Here is a 22,740-nt window from a genome sequence, read left to right on the forward strand (position 1 = left end):
AAAAATCAGAACACTCTAAGCTCTATTCATTATAAATAGGTAAGAAAAGTGGATATAAATAAAACTGATATTAATACTACTACTAAGAGCTAATCTTTATTGACCAACCACTCAGTCTCAGCCAAGCTGGAACTTTTTATGTGTGATGTTAATAACAAGTCTGCAAGGAAAGTGACAGAGTGGGGATTTCAACCTAGGGCTTTCAATATAGGAGAAAAAGAAATTAGAGGGTTGAATCAGCTTTTATACCTTTTGGCTTGATCTCTGTAGCTTACTGGTTTTAGCGCTGAAAAAAATATATCTTTGTTTCTGTAATTAAAAACGAGGCTTCTGATATCTGTCCCTGGCTTTTCTTTAAAGGATATTATGAAGATAAATAAGTTGTTATAAATGACATAAGGCCCATCATCTCAGGCCCATCAGATGGGGAAGGTGATCAAAAGTCATAATGGTGTTGTAAAGCCTATTTGTTATGCCTTCACAAACAAAGCTTATTCAGAAGATCCTTTCAAAGGAAGAGAAGAAAAAACATGAAATGCATTGAAAGAAATGGGAACCCTTATGAAGGGTCACTGTCTCAGGAGGACGGCGACTGCCCTCTAGGGGTGAAGGACTCACCCTGCACACAGAACACCAGAACTAACTGGGTGAGTCTCAGAACTCCGCCCCACTCCCCCTAATAGGACCATGGATTGATTTTTGTTGGTCACCATCATTACTTTCATTATGTAACCACACGATTCTATTTTTCCATTTCTCTTCTTGGCCTGTGGAGTGGGGTATAGACATTAGCTAGTTTTATTGACAAAGTGTCCCTTCAGCTTTGCCTTATTCTATTTAGAGACGTTCACCAAAGGCAAACGGCTGATGTGGCATCTAGGCTGGAAAATGCAATTCACACAGCATCCTGGGAGGGATCCGACTCAGTGGTTTTATGGTGGGGGTAGGGAAAGGGGAGAGCTGAAAGAAAATACTTTCCAAAAATATTTACCAGACAAAGAAAAAGAACTAGGCTTGTGACCAAGACATTCCAAGGAGACATCCCTAGACAGAAACAATTTTCCAGACCTGTTCCCCAGAACGGTGGGAATGGCCAATTCCCACTCATTGCCCCTCCCCAAAAGCCCAGTGCATACTTCTTCTGAAAATAAACATAGCTAGAGCCAGAAGACACCTTCCAAACTGGTCATAATTCAAAAATAGACTCTGCTGTCACTTGCAAGAGAGTGCATAGAGGACATTTTGGAGCCAGGCTTCTCGGAAAGACTATAACACTGGCCACTGCCGCCACAGGAGATGACTGGAGGAGGTGCTTGAGTGAGACATTCTTCCCTCAACAGAAGATTTAGAGAGAAATCTCAGGGCAGGAGAGGGGAAAAGTGGCCCAGGTCATTAAAGGAAGTCATTCATATTATTTCTTTCTGAAGAAAAGCTCTTACAGTCTGAACATCTGATTTATGCACTGTCTGGTTATGCTCACCTGAGCCTGGAACTTTCCCAGAAACTTTCTATGTGGACCGGATCCTCTTTTCCAGCCCACCATGAACCTTGTAGCCTGGGGAACTTGTGACACCACAGTCCTAAATCATGCCACTCCTCTACATAATATCCTTCAGTGGCTGAGGGGGGCCTCTCACATCTACATGACTCATAGGGCTCACTTTCGATCTTGTCCCTTTTGTATCTTACTCTGTGATCAGGTCAGTCTCCTCACTATTGGGTAAATAAATGTACCACGTGCATTATCACGTCCATGCACTGGACCACAAATGACTCTTCCCTGGAGTGTTACCTCCTCTCCCTTCTATCTAAAATCTCCCTGCCCTGCCAGGTCCAATTTTAGTTACCTCCTGTGTGATTCCCATACCAGTCCTCCTCTAGCTTCCTTCTGAACACTGATCAACAGGATGGCAGCTCCCACTTACTGTGTGCCTGTACTATGGGCTTTGCATACTTATATGATTTAAAAGTACATAATACTAGTGCCCTATTATATGTGCCTTATGTAGTACTTATTATATGGGTACTATTATTAGGGCCATTGTACAGATGAGAAAACTTGTGTCAGAGATGTTAAATAATTGACCAAAGATCACACAGCTACCAAATTCCCTCCGCTTCCCTCTCAACCCTATCTTGTTCCATTTTGCCTCTTACTCTCTATATTTTAGCTGCACTGGCTTTTTTTTCTTCCTTTTTCAAAAGAAAAAAAAAAAAAAAGAGTCAAGCTCAGTCCCACCTTTTACACTGCATTTATCTGGAATGCCTCTTCAAAATTTACAAAACTGCTTCTTGCTTTTTATTATGCATCTCTTCCTAGAAACCTTCCTAGCTCACCCCATCTAAAATTGCACCCCAGATTGTCTTGATTTTGGCCTTTTATTTTATTTTATGTTCTCCCAAGCGCCTATCATTTCTGATATTTTCCCATTTATCTATTTTTCTACTTGTTCAGCTAGACTATGCCATTGCAATATAAGCTCTATGAACATAACAACCTTGTATGTTCACAGCTGACCTCCCAGGATTTAGAACAATGCCTAGTATGTGATGGGCACTCAAGAAATATTTGTTGAGTGAATAAATTACTCTAATATTCATGCTTTTAGCCTCTACTCTATGTGACTTTTTTAAATTATAGTGTTCAAAGCACTTACTGATTAGGTATTTATGATTTTTATGTCATACTGTTAGCTATTATTTCATTCACATTCATATTCAACCTATGTGTGTGTTTTAATCCCTGATTCACATGCACTACTACTGTCTTTCCTGCTAGAGCATGTGGTCGATGGACATATGCATTTCCTATTTCATCCAGCAGAGGACTGATCATACAAGGTCCCAAATAGTTGTTGAGTGAACAGATAATTTTGTGATTTAAAGTGAGGTGGGTGATGCTGAGTGCACTTTTTTCTGCTTTGTCAAACCTTATTCTTAAAATATCTTGAGTTCAGAATCAAAGTTTTCAGGTTTTTCCATGTCTCCTGACAACTCAGTTATTTGGTTTTACCCAGTCTAAGTCCTGAGCCCACTGGCATTTCCAGGAGGTCCCAGGCTTGTAGCCCACCCAGGCTGGAAACAGTCAGAAGCCACAAGGTATGGAAAACAAATTAACCCCTTCTTGAGAGTATTTTATGCCTGGTTAAGCTGAAGAACTAAAAGAATCTTTAAATTGGGAGAGTTATGGAAGGAATGCTGGATGGTTGGCCAATATATTTTGTGTCTGGAACACATTTTCCTGAATTTTAATATTTGAAGAAATCTTTGGAAATTATCCCTGGGAAGGGGAAGTATTCCTCGTTAATGTATCAGGCTGCATATAATATAGGCAAATTGGCTTGCTATAAAACAGACACACACACACACACACACACACACAGATGAACATAGACACAGGCGCGCACACACACACAGAAAAGAGCTGTTAAGTACAAACATTTGCTTACATGAAGTTTTAAATTCTCACAAATTTATTGTTATATACCTGCCTCATTTCAGAGAGAACTTAAATTGTTGATAAATATATACAATATCCAACTTAGAATAAAAAAAGAAGTAAAAGAAAAAAGATAGTGAGGATGTAACATAAAATGGACCTACATGGAAGTTAAAAAATTCATTCCTTATTAAACTATATACATAGTTTACGGGTGGGCTATAAATTTGCCTTTAAACTTTCTTGCCACCAACACCAAAACATTATTTGGTTTCAAGATCTGAATGAATGACAATCTAGTACTTCCATCACTGATACATAAGCTAAATAAGCAAGCACAACTGCATTCAAAATAATAAACTCATTACAACAAATTTCTAAAACACTTAGGACGATATTTTGAATTCTTAAAACGGTCAATATTTCTTTTCTTTTCCTTTTGCAATACTCCTAGGAGAAAAATCTTGCATTAAAAAATCTTTAACTAAGCAGGATATACTCTAATTATTGGAGCATTCCCCGCCCTTCCTTTTTTTTTTTTTTTTTTGCTAATTGTGAACAACAGCGAGTAGGTGGTCCAGACAAAAGGTAAATAAATAGAAACTATTGGAAAAACACTTACGTGTCATCTGTAAATGTGATTCCAAAGTACTCTTTTTCTTTCAGGTTGAAATGTGAAGCCACGAGGTCCAGCAACTCTCTTGATAAAAGTTTGGGCTGTCAAGATAAACATATGATTAGAAACAATTTGGTTGCCTCTCTCTCTTATTGCTACCACCTTCCTCTGCCCCAAATAGTTTAAAGCAGCTTTTGTTTGTTTTTAAATACTGACTCCCTTTTGCTGCATTGGTTACTGTACTATTGACCAGTCTCTAAGAGCCTGGGAAGGAGAGGAAATGTCAATGAGATCATCATTTTCATATATTTGCAATTCAGTCCAGTACCTTACTTTTTTTCTTCTAAGGTAAACCTGTGCTTACTAATGCATTAGTATTTTGGAAAAATACTCTTTTTTTATTTAATATGGTGCTAATGACCAAGACAAAGAATATTCAACACCTCACTGTCTGGATTGTAGGACTACCTTTGTCTGGTAGATGCCAGCTGAAGAGGATCAAGACCCAAGGCTGTGGCAGGGAATGGTCACGGAGAGAACTAACAACAATAACAACAACAACAACAAACAACAACCAACCATTTATTGTGCCGAACTCCTTACATCTATTATCTCATTTCATTCTTACAATAAGCCTATGAGGTAGGGTTCTTGCTTCCATTTTATAGATGAGACAACCAAGGCCAAGAGAAATTAAGCACATTGCTTGATGTTACAGTTAGGAAGGACAGAGATTTGAACCCAGTCTGTCTGACTCCAAAGCCTAAGCTTTTTATTTCTCTCTAGAGAGTAACTGTACTCACTGTATAGATAGATCATCATCACTAATACTGAGCATCTAGTTAGAAATACCTGATCTATGAGCTTTTAGGGAGCACTGGACCTGATAGGAAAAACTATGGTCTGGAATCAGCCAGAATGTCTGGAGTGATAGTGGATGCTGGATTTGACTTTGACCCAAACAGTTTAGGGTTCATTATAATGGTTTGAGGGTTGAATGTTTGCTGTTGAGGAAGAAAGAATACCCATAATGAGAGGAAAAAGAGAGGGAAAGGGAGAGAAGAAGGAAAGAAAGAAAGAAGGAAGGAAGGGAGGGAGGGAGGGAGGGAGAGAGGGAGGAAGGAAGGAAGGAAGGAAGGAAGGAAGGAAAGAAGGAAGGAAAGAAGGAAAGAAGGAAGGAAGGAAGGAAAAACAAATAAACAGAAATCTAGACTAAAATGTTTGCTCTGGTGAAACTATTGTTGACTGTACTATATCCATTCTAATTGAAGCCTATGTATAATGGGCTAGGGACAAGTCTTAGAAGGGAGAAAAATTTAGGTTTCGTCAAAGGAGAGAATTCTAGCCACAACTATAGGTGTGGTTGTCAGTGGGGACTTCCACAATTTTTAAGACTCTTGGTAGAGTGTTAGGTAGCTAAAGGGAGAAGCATCAACCACTAAAATTTCATCACTCATATAATCCCAAATATTTTACAAAGAGATTTCATTACCATATATAATCTAGCTTGATTTGAACCATAATTCTGAGGAAGACTAGGCAATCTTAATCCCAGTTCACAGTTATGAAACTGGTTACTTAACTTAGAGAATGTCATGTAGCAGGAGAGTGGCAGATTTTCAGTTCATGATAACCCTTTCAGGGAAGCATTATGTTCCCCAATTTACCAACAAGAGGTTTAAAGAAGTAAAGTCACTTGCCCAGGGTCACATATCTAGTGAGTGTCAAAGCTGAGACTGGAACCTAAGCATCTCTGAATACATGTCACCAAGTTATAGTTACTCTTATATACAGACCAGGTTTTCTGACTTCAAAGTTATCTTTCTCCTCTCAATCCTGGGTCATTGGCTTTGAGGCACAGATAAGTGAGCAGCCTAAACACAGGCTATAAGGCTCACAGAGGGAACCAGGATGGGCTGACCCTGTGTGGGCATTACTTACCTGAACCAGCAGCTCCAGTCTCCTATCATCCAGGAGGTGCACCTGGCAGTGCCTGCCTTCTGTCATCTGTAGGGACAAGATAGCAAGAGCGGTGTCAGGGCCAGGGCTGGCAGGAAAACCCATGAACTTGATTTATCTTTTATTTCACATGTGATATGCTCAGTCTAAAAATGGCTTCAGTTGAGTTAATTAACAGGCTTTGTCATAAACAGATTTATTACATGGCATTAGCTCTTGGATTTATTTTTTAATTAAAAAAATTCTTTTAGCTCTTGGATTTAAAAGAAGAAAAGAATAAAAAGCAGTGACAACTCAATATATTGAAAAAATAATACCTATTTACTACACACAAGATTATACTATGAAAAGTAGGTTTCCTCCCCAGAGGAAACTACTATTTTTTTTCTTGAATTAATATTTTATCTTTTTAAATGAAAATGACTTTATTCATTGGTATATTTTAATATATACAATACATGCATAATTATAAGAAGAAAAATATAAGATTCTAAAGTTAAAATTGAAAGTCTCCATTTTTGACACCTTTGCCCCCACTTTGTAAGTATATCACTACTATAATTAAGAACAGTTAAGAACTGTTAAGACACAAAGTTAAGAGCAGTTCGATGTATAAATTTCCAAGTGTATTTAATTTTTCTCACTTATAATTGCAATACCGGGAAATGTTCTTTGTGAAATATTTAAATAATACATATAATGCAATGCTTCCCCTTGATTAACTCATGCTTCAAATCACTTTATCTGCTGCAATTACCACCCTGTCAGTTTGAGAATACTCACAGACTGCCTTCATATGAATTTTTACATATTAAAAAACATATTCATATTAAACGTTTTACTTTAATACTATTATATTGGCCATATTGTTCTGAAAATGAAGCAAGTACTCTTAATATTTGTGTCTCTGTGTGTAACTGTCCAGAAATTTTATACATACCTATATATATATGACTCTGTATGTGTGGGTCTGTGTATGTGGGGTGTGCGCGTGTGTGTGTGTGTGTGTGTGTGTGTGTGTGTGTGTTCCCTGTTTTCAGTGTGAGTAGAAAGAATTATGCTAATTCTTGGAGATCTTTCCAATGTCAACACATATAGACCAACTTCATTCTTTATGACAGTTCTAGGTTCCATGGTATCGAATCACTGTGTGGACATATAATGATTTAATGAGTCTCCTGCTGAGAAACACTTAGGGTGTTTCCAGTCTTTTGCTACTAAAAGCAATGTCACAATGAACTTCGCACATACGGCTTTGCCCACAGATATGTAATTGCTGGGTCACTTTTGAAAAGCATGGGCAGCATTTTGTCTCTCAGCTGTTGTTCTAAACTATAAGACCTAGAAACTCGGATACACATAAACCTAATTTAAAGGAAAATAGCCTCCATTACTGAGCATGAACAATGTACTTAGCATTGCTTTATATGTATCATCTCTAGGATTAGTGTTATTATCCTCAATTTCACACATGAGGAAATTGAGGCTCAGAGTGAGATAAGCAACCTATTTTTAATGTGAAAAATACTAATTATTGCACTTACATTTTTTGATTGAGCTCTGTTCTGAAAGTCTAAAAACTAACTCGGTTAGGCTATAGTATTATGGAGAAGTGGCCCATAAGAACCACTTGAAGTAGTGCTAAGAGGTAACTGGGCAAGCTGTACGTTATCCTATGGCCCCTGATTACGTCCTTGACTCTGCAAAGCCAAGGCCAAATACACGCTTTTGGTGGCAAGGGGAAAAGGAACAAATCTTTGTTTGTTCGAGGCACTAAGTTGAGTACTTTATGTATATTACCTCATTAAAGCTCCACAAAAATCTATACATTCCCATTTTACAGATAAGAAAACCAAGGTATAGAGTTTAAGGTAATTTATTCAAAGTTACCTGGGCAAGAAAAACAGCAAAATCAAGTTTTAAATTAAACTCTAATTGAAAAAAAAGTCATCTTATTTTCTAACCTTCTATACTATGAGAGGAAAGAAATAAATATGTCAGTTCTAATCATTTTATTTCTTTTGTAAAACCCACATAAGCAAATCTCAAATACATGACCTACAGAAAGATGTAATAAGATAATACTCAAAAGATCAGTTCACACAGTATGAATCCATTAAGGAATATTTCAAAATATTTCATTCCATTAAGGAATATTTCATAAAATATTTCAAGCTACACTGTTGTTTCATAATCTAAATGAATGTATTTCCTGATTTTAAAAAAGCATCTTTTTTTCCTCTCCTTTTTGCTTTCACCCTCCCTCAGACTAGTCAATGTTCCTCTTGTAAACACATAAATTTGTCTTAGAGAATTTAATAGTAAATTTTTGTTTGTTTGTTTTGGTGTGTCTGCCCATCTCATGACAAATATGGCAGTAGTGGCCACATTTGTACGAGTTGGTCCTGCTCCTTTGTCCTCAGTCGGTTGAACCAGGGATGAACACCTGACCCAATCAGAACCTCAGTTCAGGGAATATAGAGTTCAGTTTGAGTAGATGAAAACGTGGTTGCTATGGGGCAGACAATAGCTGCTGTGTGTGGAGAAAAAGAAAAGCCATCTGCAGAGAGAACGAAGAAGACAAGTAGCTAGAAGGAGGCAAGAGAAATCATGCAGCCTGAGAGGAAAAGCTGGAGAGAACTGTTGTCAGGTTCCTAATGTCTTCCCGTCACTTCTAGTCCCTTCCACAGGTCTGTGTGAAGTTTTATGCTTGGTTTCTGTGAAACATTCCTGTATTGCTTCGATAAATCCTTTTGTTCCTTTCTTTTAAGCTAATTTGAGTTGGATTCTGCTTCTTGTAACTAAAAGCATCTTTATGAGATACCACAAGAATCTATACCTAAACCAAGGCAAAAGGTTTCCAAAGGCTGATGTCATTAATACGATAAAGTCATCAACTCATAATCACTGATGTTCCCATCAATGGCAATACAATAGCCAAAAGAAAAGCTGACATTTGGGGGAGAGGGGTTCTGAACAAACACCTCACTCTGTGATGTGATAAGATACACACAAGCTGGAGAAGGGCGGTGCAGATGAACTGGGGAGAAAAAAGTGCTACAGTTTTATGCCTACAATGGCAAATCCTTGTGAAATACTCACCAAGCCCTTTGCTCCCGGTGAGGATGGCTGCTCTGGGTGCTCAGAGGGCTGATTTCATAGTTGCTAGCAATAAAAAGGCCAGCCCTTGTCACTTACTTAAATTGAAGGTTGTAAGGTGGTGGATGTATTTTGTTCATCAAAACAGTGCTTATAAATAAATTGTAGTTGACAATATTAGAAATTGGGAGATGCCACTTAATAAAAATTTAGATTGTAAGAGCTGGAAACAATGGGCTGGACTTCCTTCATGGCAACATTTGGCCAGGGTTGAGCATAGCAGCTCCTTCTCCAGATGTGTTTTGTGGTTTCCAGCTCACCCAAATGTATTATCTGACAGGTTCCTGAGAGTCCTGTCACGTGAATAACAAACCTTGGTTTAAGTTCATGTGGTACTAGGGAAGCAACACAGCCAATGTCAAATATGTTGTGCACTAAGCAAAGTGCTTAACACTTGAATACCATTAATGTGTAGTATTTCAACCTCTACAGAAGCCTAGGAAGGGGGCATCTCATTTTAATCACTAGAAAACCGAGGCCTGAGAAATGATTCAACTTGCACAGGAGTTCTAAGCCACACACAGGCTCAAAATCATATTTCATTTCTTAGTAGCTGTGTTATCTTAGAGAAGCTACTTAACCTTTCTGAGCCTCAAAAGCAATGTCCTGATAGCTTTTAATCTGATACTCTCAAAGTGGAATAAACCACTTTTGAGGGCCATATTTTTTATAGTCCTTATTTGATTGAAAATTAACAAACAGCTAAATTTTCCTATAATCCATTTATCCTTCTGTCTTTTTTTTTTTTTTTTTTTACAAAAAGCTTTTTAATGGGAAGACTTTTACTAACCCATTTTAAAGAGGATATATGATAGGTAAAGTTAACAAGCCAGTTAACAAACAGGTGGCAGAAAAATTCTCCAGAGCCGATGGAGCAGAAATAAAGAAAAAGGGGCCTGTTAGTTTTTGTGTGCTTTACAGTGCCTGGCATTTTAATAATAACAGTAATAATACCACTAATTGTCACTTTCTATATTCCAGGCATTGCGCTAAGCATTTTACATGTATTAACATGTTCAACCCTCGAGGTACGTAGTCTTATTAAAGGTGAATGAATTTAGAGAGATTATAAATAACAAGTTTCATAAATGGCAGAGCTGGACCCAAACCCAAAGCCCCGGCCCTTAACCACTTAGATATATACATGGTATTCCCTGTACAGTAAAGTTGCAAATTGTGGGAGAGTCTTCCCACAATCCCATTCTCAATGGATTAGATGAGTAGGTAGAAAAGGGGAAACGAAGAGTCATAAAGCAGGCATAAAAAATCATTGGAACTGTAGAATTTATAAATATAAAGAATCTTGAAGGCATCTAATAACAGCCACTGATGTGCGATACGGAGAAACTACAGAAAGGACTTGCCCAAAATCACAGACAGTAAATGGAAGACCTGGGATTAAAATTCAAGGCTCTGATTTCCACGCCAGAACATTAGCAGTATGCGCGAGGTCACTCAGCTAATAAATAATACCATCTTATTCAAATGCACTTTCCCCCAACAGGTTGATTTTTTTAAATTAAAACAAAACAAAACAAAACAAAAACCTGTAACTATAAAAAAGACAACACCAAACTGGGCATTTCTTATTTATTTAAAAACATTAGTCCCACTGATGCTTTATCTTCTAATTTCAACAACAGGAGTTACATTTATAGAAGCTATTCATGGATCACAATAATTATATCCATGAATACAGAACCACTTTAAAAAAATAACAAAATCAACAACAATTTTATTGAGCATATTCAATATATTTAATATGTAGTAACTCATTTAATGCCAGATGTAAATACCTCTATCATCTTTATTTTACAGTTGAGGAAACTGAAGCACAGAGAGGCCAAGTAACCTGCTCCAGGTCACACAACTATTAAGAGGCAGAACTGGGATTCCAACCGAGGCAGAAGAGCCCATGTTCTATTGCAGTTTTCAATGTAATTATAACCCACGGAAGAAATTAAATATATTTTGCAGTTTTCAATGTAATTATAGCCCACAGAAGGAATTAAATATATTGTCTTTCCATTTCATATTTTATTAAATTGTCCTGACAATGTGCTTTCTTTACTAAACAGGAATTTTATAATTCCACTTAGGAGAAGAATAAGTAAAGAAGCATTTCTCATTACAAATCGCCTTCTTTTACAATTTAAGGGTCTATATTTCTCTCTTTAGCTCTTCAGTCTCCTCACCCCAGACAAAAATTAGTTTGCCAAGTTAAGTCACAACACTTCATTTAAGGAGTTCCACAGGAAGTCTTCTCATAAGCCAACAAAAAGATAGTGGGCAATACTCTTCTAGTCTGTGTGTGAAGCTGTGTTACACAGAATCACTTTCAAATCCCAGAGACCACTGATACAGTTTCAGATTTGACCTCTGCCCAGTGACAGCTAATAGCACCAACGCCTTGCATAGAATGAAAAAAAAAAAAACATAAAAATGATCTCTTTGGAAAGTTTCACAGAGCATCCACCCAGACCTGATACCCTTTCGCCACCTCCACCATTCAACCCAAGGAATATGGAGGTTCAAATTGTGCATGTTGGATTAAAACTCCCACCTCAGTCTGTGGCTGCCCTGCATTTGCTGCCCAGCTGAGAGAGGAGGTCCTCAGTAGCTAAGTGCTGAGTGCTGGTGGAAGGACCCTGTCCATCTGGTCAGTGGTTAAATGAGGAAGACCAGAAGAGAAGTGAGAATCGGCCATAGGCCAGACCTCTGGCTTCCTGGAGTACCCTGCTGTATAGCCCAAAGTGGGGTTCAAGTCTGAATGAATATACCCCTGCCTCCAATGCTGACTCCTACTACCTGATTTAGGAGATGAGAGGAGAGAATAGATAAGAAACCTAAAAGTGAGTGAACACAGGGAGCATGAGACCATTCGTAGTGACTGGAGTCAGGTTAAAAAGCAAAAGGAAATAAAAACTATAAAAAATGAACAGCACCCCAGCCTACTTTGGTTTTGCTTTAGTAGTTCTTTGGAATGTGGAAATATGAAAGCTTGATAAGGAAACAGCAAGCTTCCCCACATCATCCTCCTTCCCTACTCGGTCTCATTCCCTTTTGACCTTTTCTGAAAGCTTAGCATAAGAGAGCCTGCCTCATAAAAATGACTGCTCAGGGTTTTTTTGTAGTGTGACCCATCCAGAGTCTAATCCGCGGTCATTCCTTGCTTAGAAGTGTGCAAAATCAGCTATCTAACCAGTCTCTGTGCTTTTGAGTCTCATGATGGTCTAATCTCTCCATGGCCATGTGAGCAAGATCTCTAAAATACAAATCAATCCCTTTGCTTCCCTTCTTAAAATTGTTCAATGGCTTCTCATGCAGCACAGTGAAGAATCGCCTTACCTCGCTGACAATGTCCACATTACCTGTCTCCCCACCCTCTCTAATTTTACTTCCAACACATTTGCCTTGCTCTGATACACCAGCCACATTGGCCTCCTTTTCCTACTCAAAATAAAAGCTTGTTCTTACTTTGAGACTTTGCATATGCTGTTCCCTCTGTCTGGAGTGCGTTCCCCCAGATCACTGCATGATGCAGTGCTTTTGCATCTCTCACATCTCCAAACACAAGTCATTATTTCCAAGAAGCCTTCTGTGTCCTCCATATAAAGTGGAGCCTGGACATGCACTCTCATATTATGCTGCTTTATTTTTATTTTCTTTATAGCTAATATTTCGTATCTATTTTTTTGGTTTGTTTATCTTTCTTTATCTTTCATCGTCAGAATGTAAATTCCATGGGAGTGACCTTGATTGATTTGTTCACCACTGTAGCCCAGGGCATAGAACAGTGCCTGGCACATGGTAAGAATGTGGTAAATAAATATTTGCCGAGTGAAAGAACACCTTGACTATTCATAACCTAGACACAGTTAACAATGAAATAAATTCACAAATGATTTAAATTTACAGAGCATAATGTTAAATGAGGATGTTCCAAAACACCTCCCAAGCCTCGGCCCACACAGACTTACACTTAAAGAGCAAGCTTCTCACCCAGAGAACAAGGTATGCTATTAAACTCTCTATCACACGAGATATTCTGGAGGAACTGGAGAGAGGTAGAAGGCACGTATCTAGGACATTCTTACTTTGGGATCTATTGAGTGGTTAGAGTTTTATATTTCACCCAAATGATGTCAACTCGCCGAACAAGGCCCCTTTATATCATCTCTGGGTGTTGACTGAATATGAGCTATTGACACTTCTGCTGAGAGAATGGCCTAGACTGACACAGATGTCTCCAAGCCTAGTCAGCTATGATTTTCCTTTGAGTTATTTCAAGATGGCGCCTGTCTTCCCTATGTGCTGTCACTGGGATCTTCTTTTTCAGTATCAATAAATGATTCTCCTAGCTTCTATTAAGCATTTGCTCTATGTCACATGAGCACTAAGCACTTTACATGTGCAGTATCTTCTTTCAACAACTCTCTGAGGTAAGATATTTTACTATTTAGATTTTATAGATGGCAAAACTGAAAGGCAGAGAGAGTCATGTTACTATGAACAGGGTTTAAAAGTATAAAAGTAGGACTCTTGTACATCTTTCACAGGTTCACTGGAAGTCAAAGAGGAAAAAGACAGTGAGAGAGGAAGAAAGGGAGGTGGAGTAAAAGAAACAAAGGAAGAAAGGAAAATGGGTCAGAGTTGGGGGACTGATAACGAGGGGGAGAATTCATAGTTTATCAAAGATGAAATTGAGTAATTACCTGCCTTAGGAAAAATGTTAATAAGTGATGGCTACTGACCATGATTCTGGCTCTGTCCAGAGTTTTTTCTTTAATTTACATGGGTCATGTAAATTCATTCATAACAATCCAATGAGAGGTAGATTCCAATACTAGCTTCACTGTATAGATGAGAAAATTGAGGCTCAGAGAAAGTAAATGACTGACCCCACCCCACAAGGTCACAGAGCTAGGAAGAGGCGGAGTAGATCATACAAGCAGGGACTCTAATTGCAGAGTCTACGCTCTTCACTGCTATATTATTTCTGTATATTTCCCATTTAATAGGTCTTACATATTAAATCACACAGAGCTTAGGGATTTAACATATTTTGATTGCCAAGTATAACACTGTTCTGGAAAAGCTTGATCTAGTTTCACCAAACTGCAGCTGCCTGGTTCAACTGGAAGTAAGACCAGAGGAGAAGCAAAGTTTGTACAGTCACCATTCTTTGGCCACCTCCTGGCCCTGCACTGAAGAAATATGGACACCTATTAAAAATGGTGTCTATGTGTTTGCTATTGATTTTCTTTGAGCGTCAGGATAGAATTCGTGCCCACCTCTTGGGCTGCTGGCTCTGTCATGCTGATGTAAACACTTAGGGTACAGGATGATATTGATCAGTTATGTGGCCTCCTGGGCCTGAGTCCACATTACTCTGGGCTTAAGATGTACTCTAGCACACCATACAATTAAATCGGTGGGGAAAAGCTCTGGATCATGTTCTCATTCATTCATTCAACCAATATTTGCTGAGCACTTTCTAAGTGCAAGCACTGTTCTGGGTACTAATGTTTATCTGAAAATGACATCAACAAGGTCACTGTCTCTGGAGCTTGTCCTAGAGTAGGAATTCTCAACTTTGGCACTATTGACATTTGCGGCTAGGTAATTTTCTGTTGTAGGAGGCTGTCCTATGCATTGTAGAATGTTTAGCGGCATCCGTGGCCTCCACCCACCAGATGCCAGTAACACCCTGCCCCACCCTGCTGCCTCTTGTGACAACCAAATATGTCTCTAGACACTGCCAAATATCTCCAGGGGGACAAAATCATCCCTGGTTGAGGACAATTGCTCTAGATGTAAAAAGAAGAAACTATTAAAATTTAAATAAGATATTTTCAGATAACAATAAGAACTCTGAAATAGCTCAATTGGCAATGGAATTAATTTCTTAGCATGCACAAAACTTACTTCAAAACTCATTTCTTACCCAGGAAGCATGAGAAGTGGGGAAATTAATGGAGAGAACTTATACTGGTTCTTGACAAGTGGCTTCTAGTAGAGACTGGGGAGAGCACCTTGTTTTCTGGACATTAGCATTCAGCTACAAGCTCCTTTCTGCCTGGTAGAGGTTGGAGGACAGCAAACAAGAAAGGCTGGCCAGTGGACAGCCATTTTTGCAGCTCCAGCATCAAACTGGCAAACAATTTTGGTCAGCTTTGGCAGACACTCCCCAGAGAGGGCATTCTTATAAAAGGCAATCTCTTACCAGATTATAGCCTGATCTCATAAGGCTGGTGAAAAGGCCAGGTTTGAAAGAAAAGAAAAGAAAGAAAAGAAAAGAAAAGAAAGAAAAGAAAAGAAAACAAAAGAAAAGAAAAGAAAAGAAAAAAAAAAGAAAGGAAAGAAAGAGAGAAAGAGAGAAAAAGAGAGAGAGAGAGAGAGAGAGAGAGAGAGAGAGAGAGAGAAAGCAAGCAACTTTTTAAGTCTGGAACTGAAGGCTATGAGGAGACAGCAGCCTGGTGTCCCTGGGAAGTAAACAAGATTTAGAATCAGGAGTCTCGGGTTTGTGTTCCAGCTCTGCAATTTAACTAAAAGGGCCTGCAAACCTTGGTATCTTTCCAACCTTAGTTTCTGTCTCTGCGAAATGGGAATGATAACAATCAAACTCACTTAGCTTTGTCTGTCTCTTATATCAATGAGGGTTGAATCTAAAATCTACCTCAAAGATACAGATGATACTCATAGCACCAGTAAAGATACTCTAGTTATTGGGCATAGATTGGGTGTTAGGTCTGTTCTAAGTGCCTGACATACATTATCAGCTTTACCCTAGTGCAGTGACTACTACTATTAGTGGAAATGATTTGTAAGCTGTTGACTGCTATTATGTTAACTGTAAGTGGTTATTTTGAGTTGGATAAATGGTTATTTTTCTCAAGAAAAAAAGCTCTCCTGGATTAAGAAGTCAAGCTGTCACACTTAAATTGAAAATCAATCCACCAGTTAAACCCTGGAAAGAGCGGGCAACCCAACAGCTGGGGATTAATTCCATTCTAATTTCTCAGTGGTAAATCAACAGGCTAACTCAAAAACACCATTTTTAGCTGCTCATGTGCCCAAAGCTGGGAACTTGTGCAAACTCTTGCTTCTTACTCGATTGTGACCAGATCGTGTCTTGGGCCAGCTACTTTTGTTTTCACCAACACGAAATGGAAATGAATGTGTTGACTGCTTTGTCTATGTCATGTGTTTCATACCCGTTTTATCCATGAATTCTAACAACCACCCTGTGAAGTAACTATTTTTTGCCCTGTATTTTACATAGAAGAAGCTGAGACCGCAAGAAGTTGAGGATAACTTGCCTGAGGATCCTAGCTAATAAAGGACTGAACCAAGTTCAACAAGGAGCTCACTCAGTGACAAGGGGGAAAAACAGGAGACATATCTTCATGGAAGCTTCTTCATGGAAGAAACTGCAGTGAAAAGCAGGATTCTCGTTATAAATACTCTGCACTTTTCCAATTAGAAACTTAGATTAGGCACTGATGAGAGACTGTCAAAGGTTTATTTTCAGAAAATCATGCAGGATATTTCTGATGTTCCTTTCCAGAAAGAAACATTCTTTTTACTTAAAACCAGTTGTTAGGCTGTATTTTTAGATGTCATGGTACAGTATCAATGAGTCAAAAAAGAAAAAAAAATGGGAGAGAACAGATACTATAAACAAGAAGTCACAAAGTGTCACCAAGAAAAGCCAAGAGCACAGCCCATGGGCTGCGGGGGATGTTAGTTCTTGTGTGCAGTTCCGGTTGACCAAAATGAAGTTCTCTGGGCGCCTTATAGAAAGTGGAAATTTTGGCTTCGGTGATTATGCAAGTAGCAGACACCCTGTGGTTTGGAAACTTTCTGCTTTTCCAACTGTCAGTTTTCTCTTTTCTTGTGAAAAACAGCCTTTAGGAAGGAGCAAAAGTACTGCATTTTTCAAAAACTTAGAAGTAAAGACAAGCACAGCTAGGGTGAAGGGATTTTAAAAATAAACTGCAGTACTATTTGTAAGTTAAAGATATTCTAGGTACTGTTTATTCACTGTATGGCGCACTTGGAAATCTGGGCTGAATATAAAGCCCATAGAGCAAACAAACCACATATATTGCCCCAGAAACCTAATAATAAAAAAAAGAATGCTTAAACCAACTTTACATTAGCTTTCGAGTATGCACTCAATTTCAGAGATTTCATGTTTTAATTTTCCATCAACCCTGTTACAAAATGTCTGATTTATGCTTTTCAAAGTCTCTTTGTTCTTTGTGGTCCATGTGTAAGTGGAGGCTGAAATAAATCCTTAGGGGGTTTATAACTAATACAAACAGATTGTATTAGCTCCAGATCCCTAGTTTGTTTGGTAGAACAGCCATATTTGGGAAGGGGATTTAGAAAAGTATTACTAAAATGTGGAAACAGAAAAGTCAAACTCATTTGGGACAATATGGAAACATTCTTAATCTTAATGTCCAGGACTCTTTTTTACCGTCACAGAAAAATATTCGCTCTCAACCTAGACACTTCTAATACTGACTGAAGAAACTTTTTTGTTACCTAATGCAGGTTATGTTTTCAAATGAGATCCAGCCATTTTTTGAGGCCAACACAGGATTCAAAGATTAAAGCAAAACGAAGGTCCCAGGTCAGGGAAACAAAAGAAATGTGAAAAAGGAGCAAACAAAAAAAAAAAATTTCTGAGAGAACACCAGGAAACACAATGGGGGGCAAAGAATCCTTCCAGAGAAAGAATGGTGATGTAAAGCCATCTCACAGCACCTGTGAGAGCCCACTGTTCTCATTTTCAAGCTGGTTGTTCAGCACAACCAATATTAAAAATTTAAGTATGTAAACTCACAATGAACTAAATTACATTAAAAGAAAAGGTAATAAATGATCAAAACTCAAAATACTTTCCAAATATTTTACTGTGTTTTACCATTATCTTTGCTCTTGAGGTGATCTATTGAATCTGTATGGTACCAATGTAATTTAGCGGTGTGCTACCGCTCATTTCTTTCCAACGCAGTGCTGGCACATGGGTAACACGACATAGGCCAAGGTATTTACACCATGAAAATTGGCAAACGCTATAAATTGGTGCCCTTGTCCCCAGATTACCACTGGGGAAGTTCAGTGGAGAAGGCGGTCTTGGGGAAAGTGTGCTGTTCAGAGCACTATAAGTCAGGATGGTAAGGCCAGTGAGGGACCATGTGACAAAAACGAAAGAACAGAGTTTTTGAATTCAGACAGTACTGTGTTCAAAGCTCAGTGCACTCAAATTTCCAGGTCTTATTTTCTTCATCCCTAAAATAGGACTAACAATGTCCCCAAGAGTTGTTGTGCTCATGCATGCCTGGCACAGAGCTTGGCAAACAGAGGCTCCCATAACAGGTGACTGTTACAGAATTGACCCTTGAACAGTCCCAGGGGTTGGGGTGCCAACCTCTCTTGCAGTTGAAGATTCATGTATAACTATGTAATTCATTATTGTACTTCAAAAAAGTCCCCAGTGGGCAAGCTCACCACTGAGGTTCTCTTGACGCATGACTTAAACTCTCCTGTCAAACGCTGTGTCATTTGCCTCTCCTGCTCTTTGCCACCAAAATGAAGTTTCATTTACTACTGCTTTCCTAGCTCCTATGACAGTGCCCAGCCCATTGTGGGGCTTAAATATATGTGGAATGAATGAATTTCCCTTCATTTCCATCTCTTGCTCCACTTCTGAGTTTTCTACCCATTTATACTGTTAAGATGTCGTCGGCAACTGAGTGACTTTGTTGCCTCTTAATTACCAGATTCCAACCAGCTGTGTTGCTACTATCCTTCTGGAATCTATCAAATCCCTGCTGAAGGAGGCCTCCAGGACCTTAAAGCATTGGTGAAAGAAGTTTGCAGCTTTTTCATTCACAAGCAGAATTGAGCACGTGTCATTATGCTCTGTCGACAAGTTTCTCCCCACTTCTATTCCTGCTCTGTTCTAATCTCAGTTCCGTTCTGCCTCCAGCAGAAGGGAAGAATCTTGTGAGAGGAAATCTCACCCAACACTTGCAGCTGTATCCAGGGAACCAAATATTTATCTCCTGTGGCCCTGCTTCAGCATTGTTTCTTGGACTTGCTGTTCTGAAGGGGTGTGAGGGGCTGGGTCATTTAAACAAACATGGGTGCTTTCGGTAAGAGTGGCCTGGATGGTGGATTATGCAAATTAATTGGGAACTCATTAAGTTCCAGAACTCTAGTGCTTTTCTGATGACATTTGCTTTAGTCAGGGGATAACACAGGGTGGTACCACCCACTCAGCAGGGCAGTGATTGGGAGCACCCCCTCAAAAGTCAGATGGATGTAATGTCTGATCTTGGCTCTGCCTCTAACTAGCTGGAGACTTCAGGCAAGCCACTTACCCTCTCTGAGTAGCTGTTAAAAAATAGGAATAATTTTGCCTATTGCGTTGTAAACATTCCATAGGAAGCAGGTATTATTACTTTTTAAAGTGCATATAGTGTATTATTTAAGAGGTGTGAGAGTCGAGAACAGAGATCTCTGAGTCAGACAGACTTGGGTTTAAACCCCAGCTCTGCTTTTCAGTACCTGTGTGGCATTGTGCAGGGTACCTCATTTCTCTTGAGCCTTGGTTTCCTCATCTAAAAAAGAGAATAATAATAGCGCCCCCCCACTCCAGGCCTGGGAGGGTCACATGTATATAAAACGCTTAGGCAAGTGCATGCAATTTAAAATATTATTATTATACTATTCAGTAATAAAAACCAAGCAATTGCTACAGACTCCTTCAGGGTGGACATTCTCAAAGCACAGGTTCAGGTGCCGAGTGGGTGGAGAGCAGATTCCACTCTTTCCCTGAACTCCACGAAAGAGAAAGAACAAGTAGATCCAGCCATGAATAAACTTAGCCTTAATGATCCAATTAGCAATAATATCACCTAGCTTGTCTGGAGTACTATAAACTTTCAAAGTACCGTCACTACTGTTTCTTCTTTTAAACTTTACAAGTTTTAGTGGGCCAGAAGTGTCATATCCCCATTTTTAGTGGGCCAGAAGTGTCATATCCCCATTTTATAGATGAGGCCACTGAGGCCCAAAGAAAGGATGTGACTTCTGTGTGGTCATAGACATGATGCTTCATCTTGTGCATTTTATGGTGGGAAGGCTTCCATGACATTAAATTAGAATTGTAAAGAGAATCAGCTCTCCTTACCCGGGGGTGTTCTGGGAAAGCTACAACACTCCATTGGCACATCCTGGCTGCCTCGAGTGCTCACTCTGCCAGTCCCTGAAGCCTTATATTAGGCTGAAGCCAATGTAAAGAAACGTACGTTTAAAAAATTGGAAAATTTTATAACAGCCCTGGAGATAAAAGTCCTGGTTTTATGGCTTGGGAATAATTATTCTAACTACTGTCACCTTTTTAGTGTCCTAGAAGCTTTAATGAACTAGAACAGGGAAGAGTTTTATCAAAGAGAAGTGATTTATTTAAAACAAGAAAAGTGGATCATGTAGTGTTGGCAAGGACTGAAGGTGAGGGAAGAAGACACAAACCTGCTAGAGTCAGAAGAACCCTGTCACCCCCAGATTTCCACGAATATTGTGGCCGAGAATTAGAATTAGAAATATCTGTAGAACTTTCTATTATAATGACCTTGTTTTTGTGTTACAACCAACTGAAGTTCTGCTTAGTTTCTATATAAGTTTACGTGTGCTTCCTTCCTCTGCAAACACAATTTAAGTCATTAACAAAAACTACATTGAAGAAAACGGAACTATTTTCTCCTATAATTGGATATTATTCTATTTTATCATTTCTTTCTCCCGATTATATAACACCCAATTTCTACCAAACTGTGAACATTGTCCATTTTGCTGGCTTCATTCGTCATTTTGTTTTGTTTGCTTTGTAATGAGTAAATATTTTTTGAGCACCTACACTGTGTCAGGTTCTTGGGAATGAAATTATGACTATACATTTTTGTTTGGTGGGAGGTGAATTAGACAACTGAATCTTATGCCACTGAGGAGTGACCAGAAATCATTTTTCTTTGATTTATAGATCATAAAATGTCACTTTAAGCGACCGTCCCATTTTCCCCATCAAGATAGGGCAGAGGCAAGGCTAAGAAGGTCTTTTGCATTGATGTCCAGTAGAACTCTCCATGATGACAGAAATGTTCTAGAGTGTGTTGGCTATTGAGTATGGCTGAAGTTCAAGATAATGGAGCTATGACTAGGTGTGTCAGCCTCAAGGACAGGTTCCAGAGGAAGAGAAAAATAGGCTGGCTTCACAGCCTTTTTAATTACTGCTCTGTGGCCTTGGGCATTTGATTAAGCTTTTTTGAGCCCCAGTTTTCTCATTTGTAAAATAGGAGGATAATATTATCCATATTCCTTAGCACAGACCTCCTCACTTGAAACCACTGAGGTTTCCTCACGCTCCCCCTTTTTTTTCTCCTGGTTGTGTAAACCATGGGAGAAAATAAAGTGGGGAACTGGGATTAAACAATTTGGAAAAAATTTGGAAAAATTTTGCACTTTCCCCCTGCCCGTTAGATGACTCGGGTTGAACACAGTAGTTCATAAGCTCCAATAAATTGTGACATCACCATTTCCACTAGGTACTTTCAGTCAACAACTCTTGGGTTTCATTAGTGGTTAAGCAGGGTGTCTGAAATCTCAGTTTGACCATTTTGTCAACTTTGTGAATAACAACCATTCATGTATTCACAATCATTATCGACATGTAATTGTGTGTTGAACTTTATAATAAGCTCTAGACAATATAATAGACTATAGCCAAAGTGTTCCTCTCTTACAGACTTGTTAGTCAAGGTAACAACGAACATGCAAACTAACCAATACACATGATGATTTTGGATCATGCTAAGTACGGGTGGTCCTGGAACTACAATAGTTCGACTTTATGATTGTGTGAAAACAATGCACATTCAGGAGAAACTGGGTAGGCTAAGCTATGGTGTCTGTAGGTTAGGTGTATTAAATGTAGTTTTGAATTATGACATTTTCAACTTATGATCAGTTTACTGGGATGTAGCCCCACTATAAATTAAGGAGCATCTGTGCCATGAAAAAAGAAAACAGAAGAATGGGATGTAGGAGAGTTATACTCTGGAGTAGTGAGGAAAGGGCTATTTGAGGAAGCTGCATTTATTTGAGATGAGAATGATGAGGAGTCAGTGTTGGGAAGATCTAGGAAAAGAACATTCCAGACAGAGGGTCAACAAGTGCGAAAGACCTGTGCAGGAACATGCTTGGTTTGTTTAAGACATTGTTGCACAACTTTTTTCATGATCATATTTTTAAGAGCCTTCCCAGACGTTTTACCCCCCAATACCGTCCTCTTCCATGAAATTTTATTATCATAGATATATTGTATATCTCTTGGGTAATTTTATTATCATAGATATATTGTATATCTCTTGGGTAAAGTTGAACTTTGGAGGGCCATAAACTATCAGAATATCTAAGTTTTTTCTATTTTCTTTTTGCCCCTCAAGAACCAATTTTCACTCCCCTTAGGAGAGAAATCTTACTGTTGAGA

At 38.8% G+C, this 22,740-nt stretch overlaps 1 protein-coding gene across 1 annotated transcript in view; it reads right to left on the bottom strand.

Annotated features, from left to right (window-relative positions):
* Window positions 1–22,740, bottom strand: part of FRMD4B (FERM domain containing 4B) — a 165,605-nt gene that overhangs the window by 104,801 nt on the left and 38,064 nt on the right. The window contains exons 2-3 of the mRNA XM_011358508.2: window positions 5,997–6,062; window positions 4,062–4,156 (exon numbers count right to left, since the gene is read on the bottom strand). Coding sequence (XP_011356810.1) covers window positions 4,062–4,156; window positions 5,997–6,062 — 161 coding nt within the window. The remainder of the gene's footprint in view (window positions 1–4,061; window positions 4,157–5,996; window positions 6,063–22,740) is intronic.

Source organism: Pteropus vampyrus, unplaced genomic scaffold (assembly GCF_000151845.1).
Source record: "Pteropus vampyrus isolate Shadow unplaced genomic scaffold, Pvam_2.0 Scaffold41, whole genome shotgun sequence".
NCBI classification, from domain to species: domain Eukaryota; kingdom Metazoa; phylum Chordata; class Mammalia; order Chiroptera; family Pteropodidae; genus Pteropus; species Pteropus vampyrus.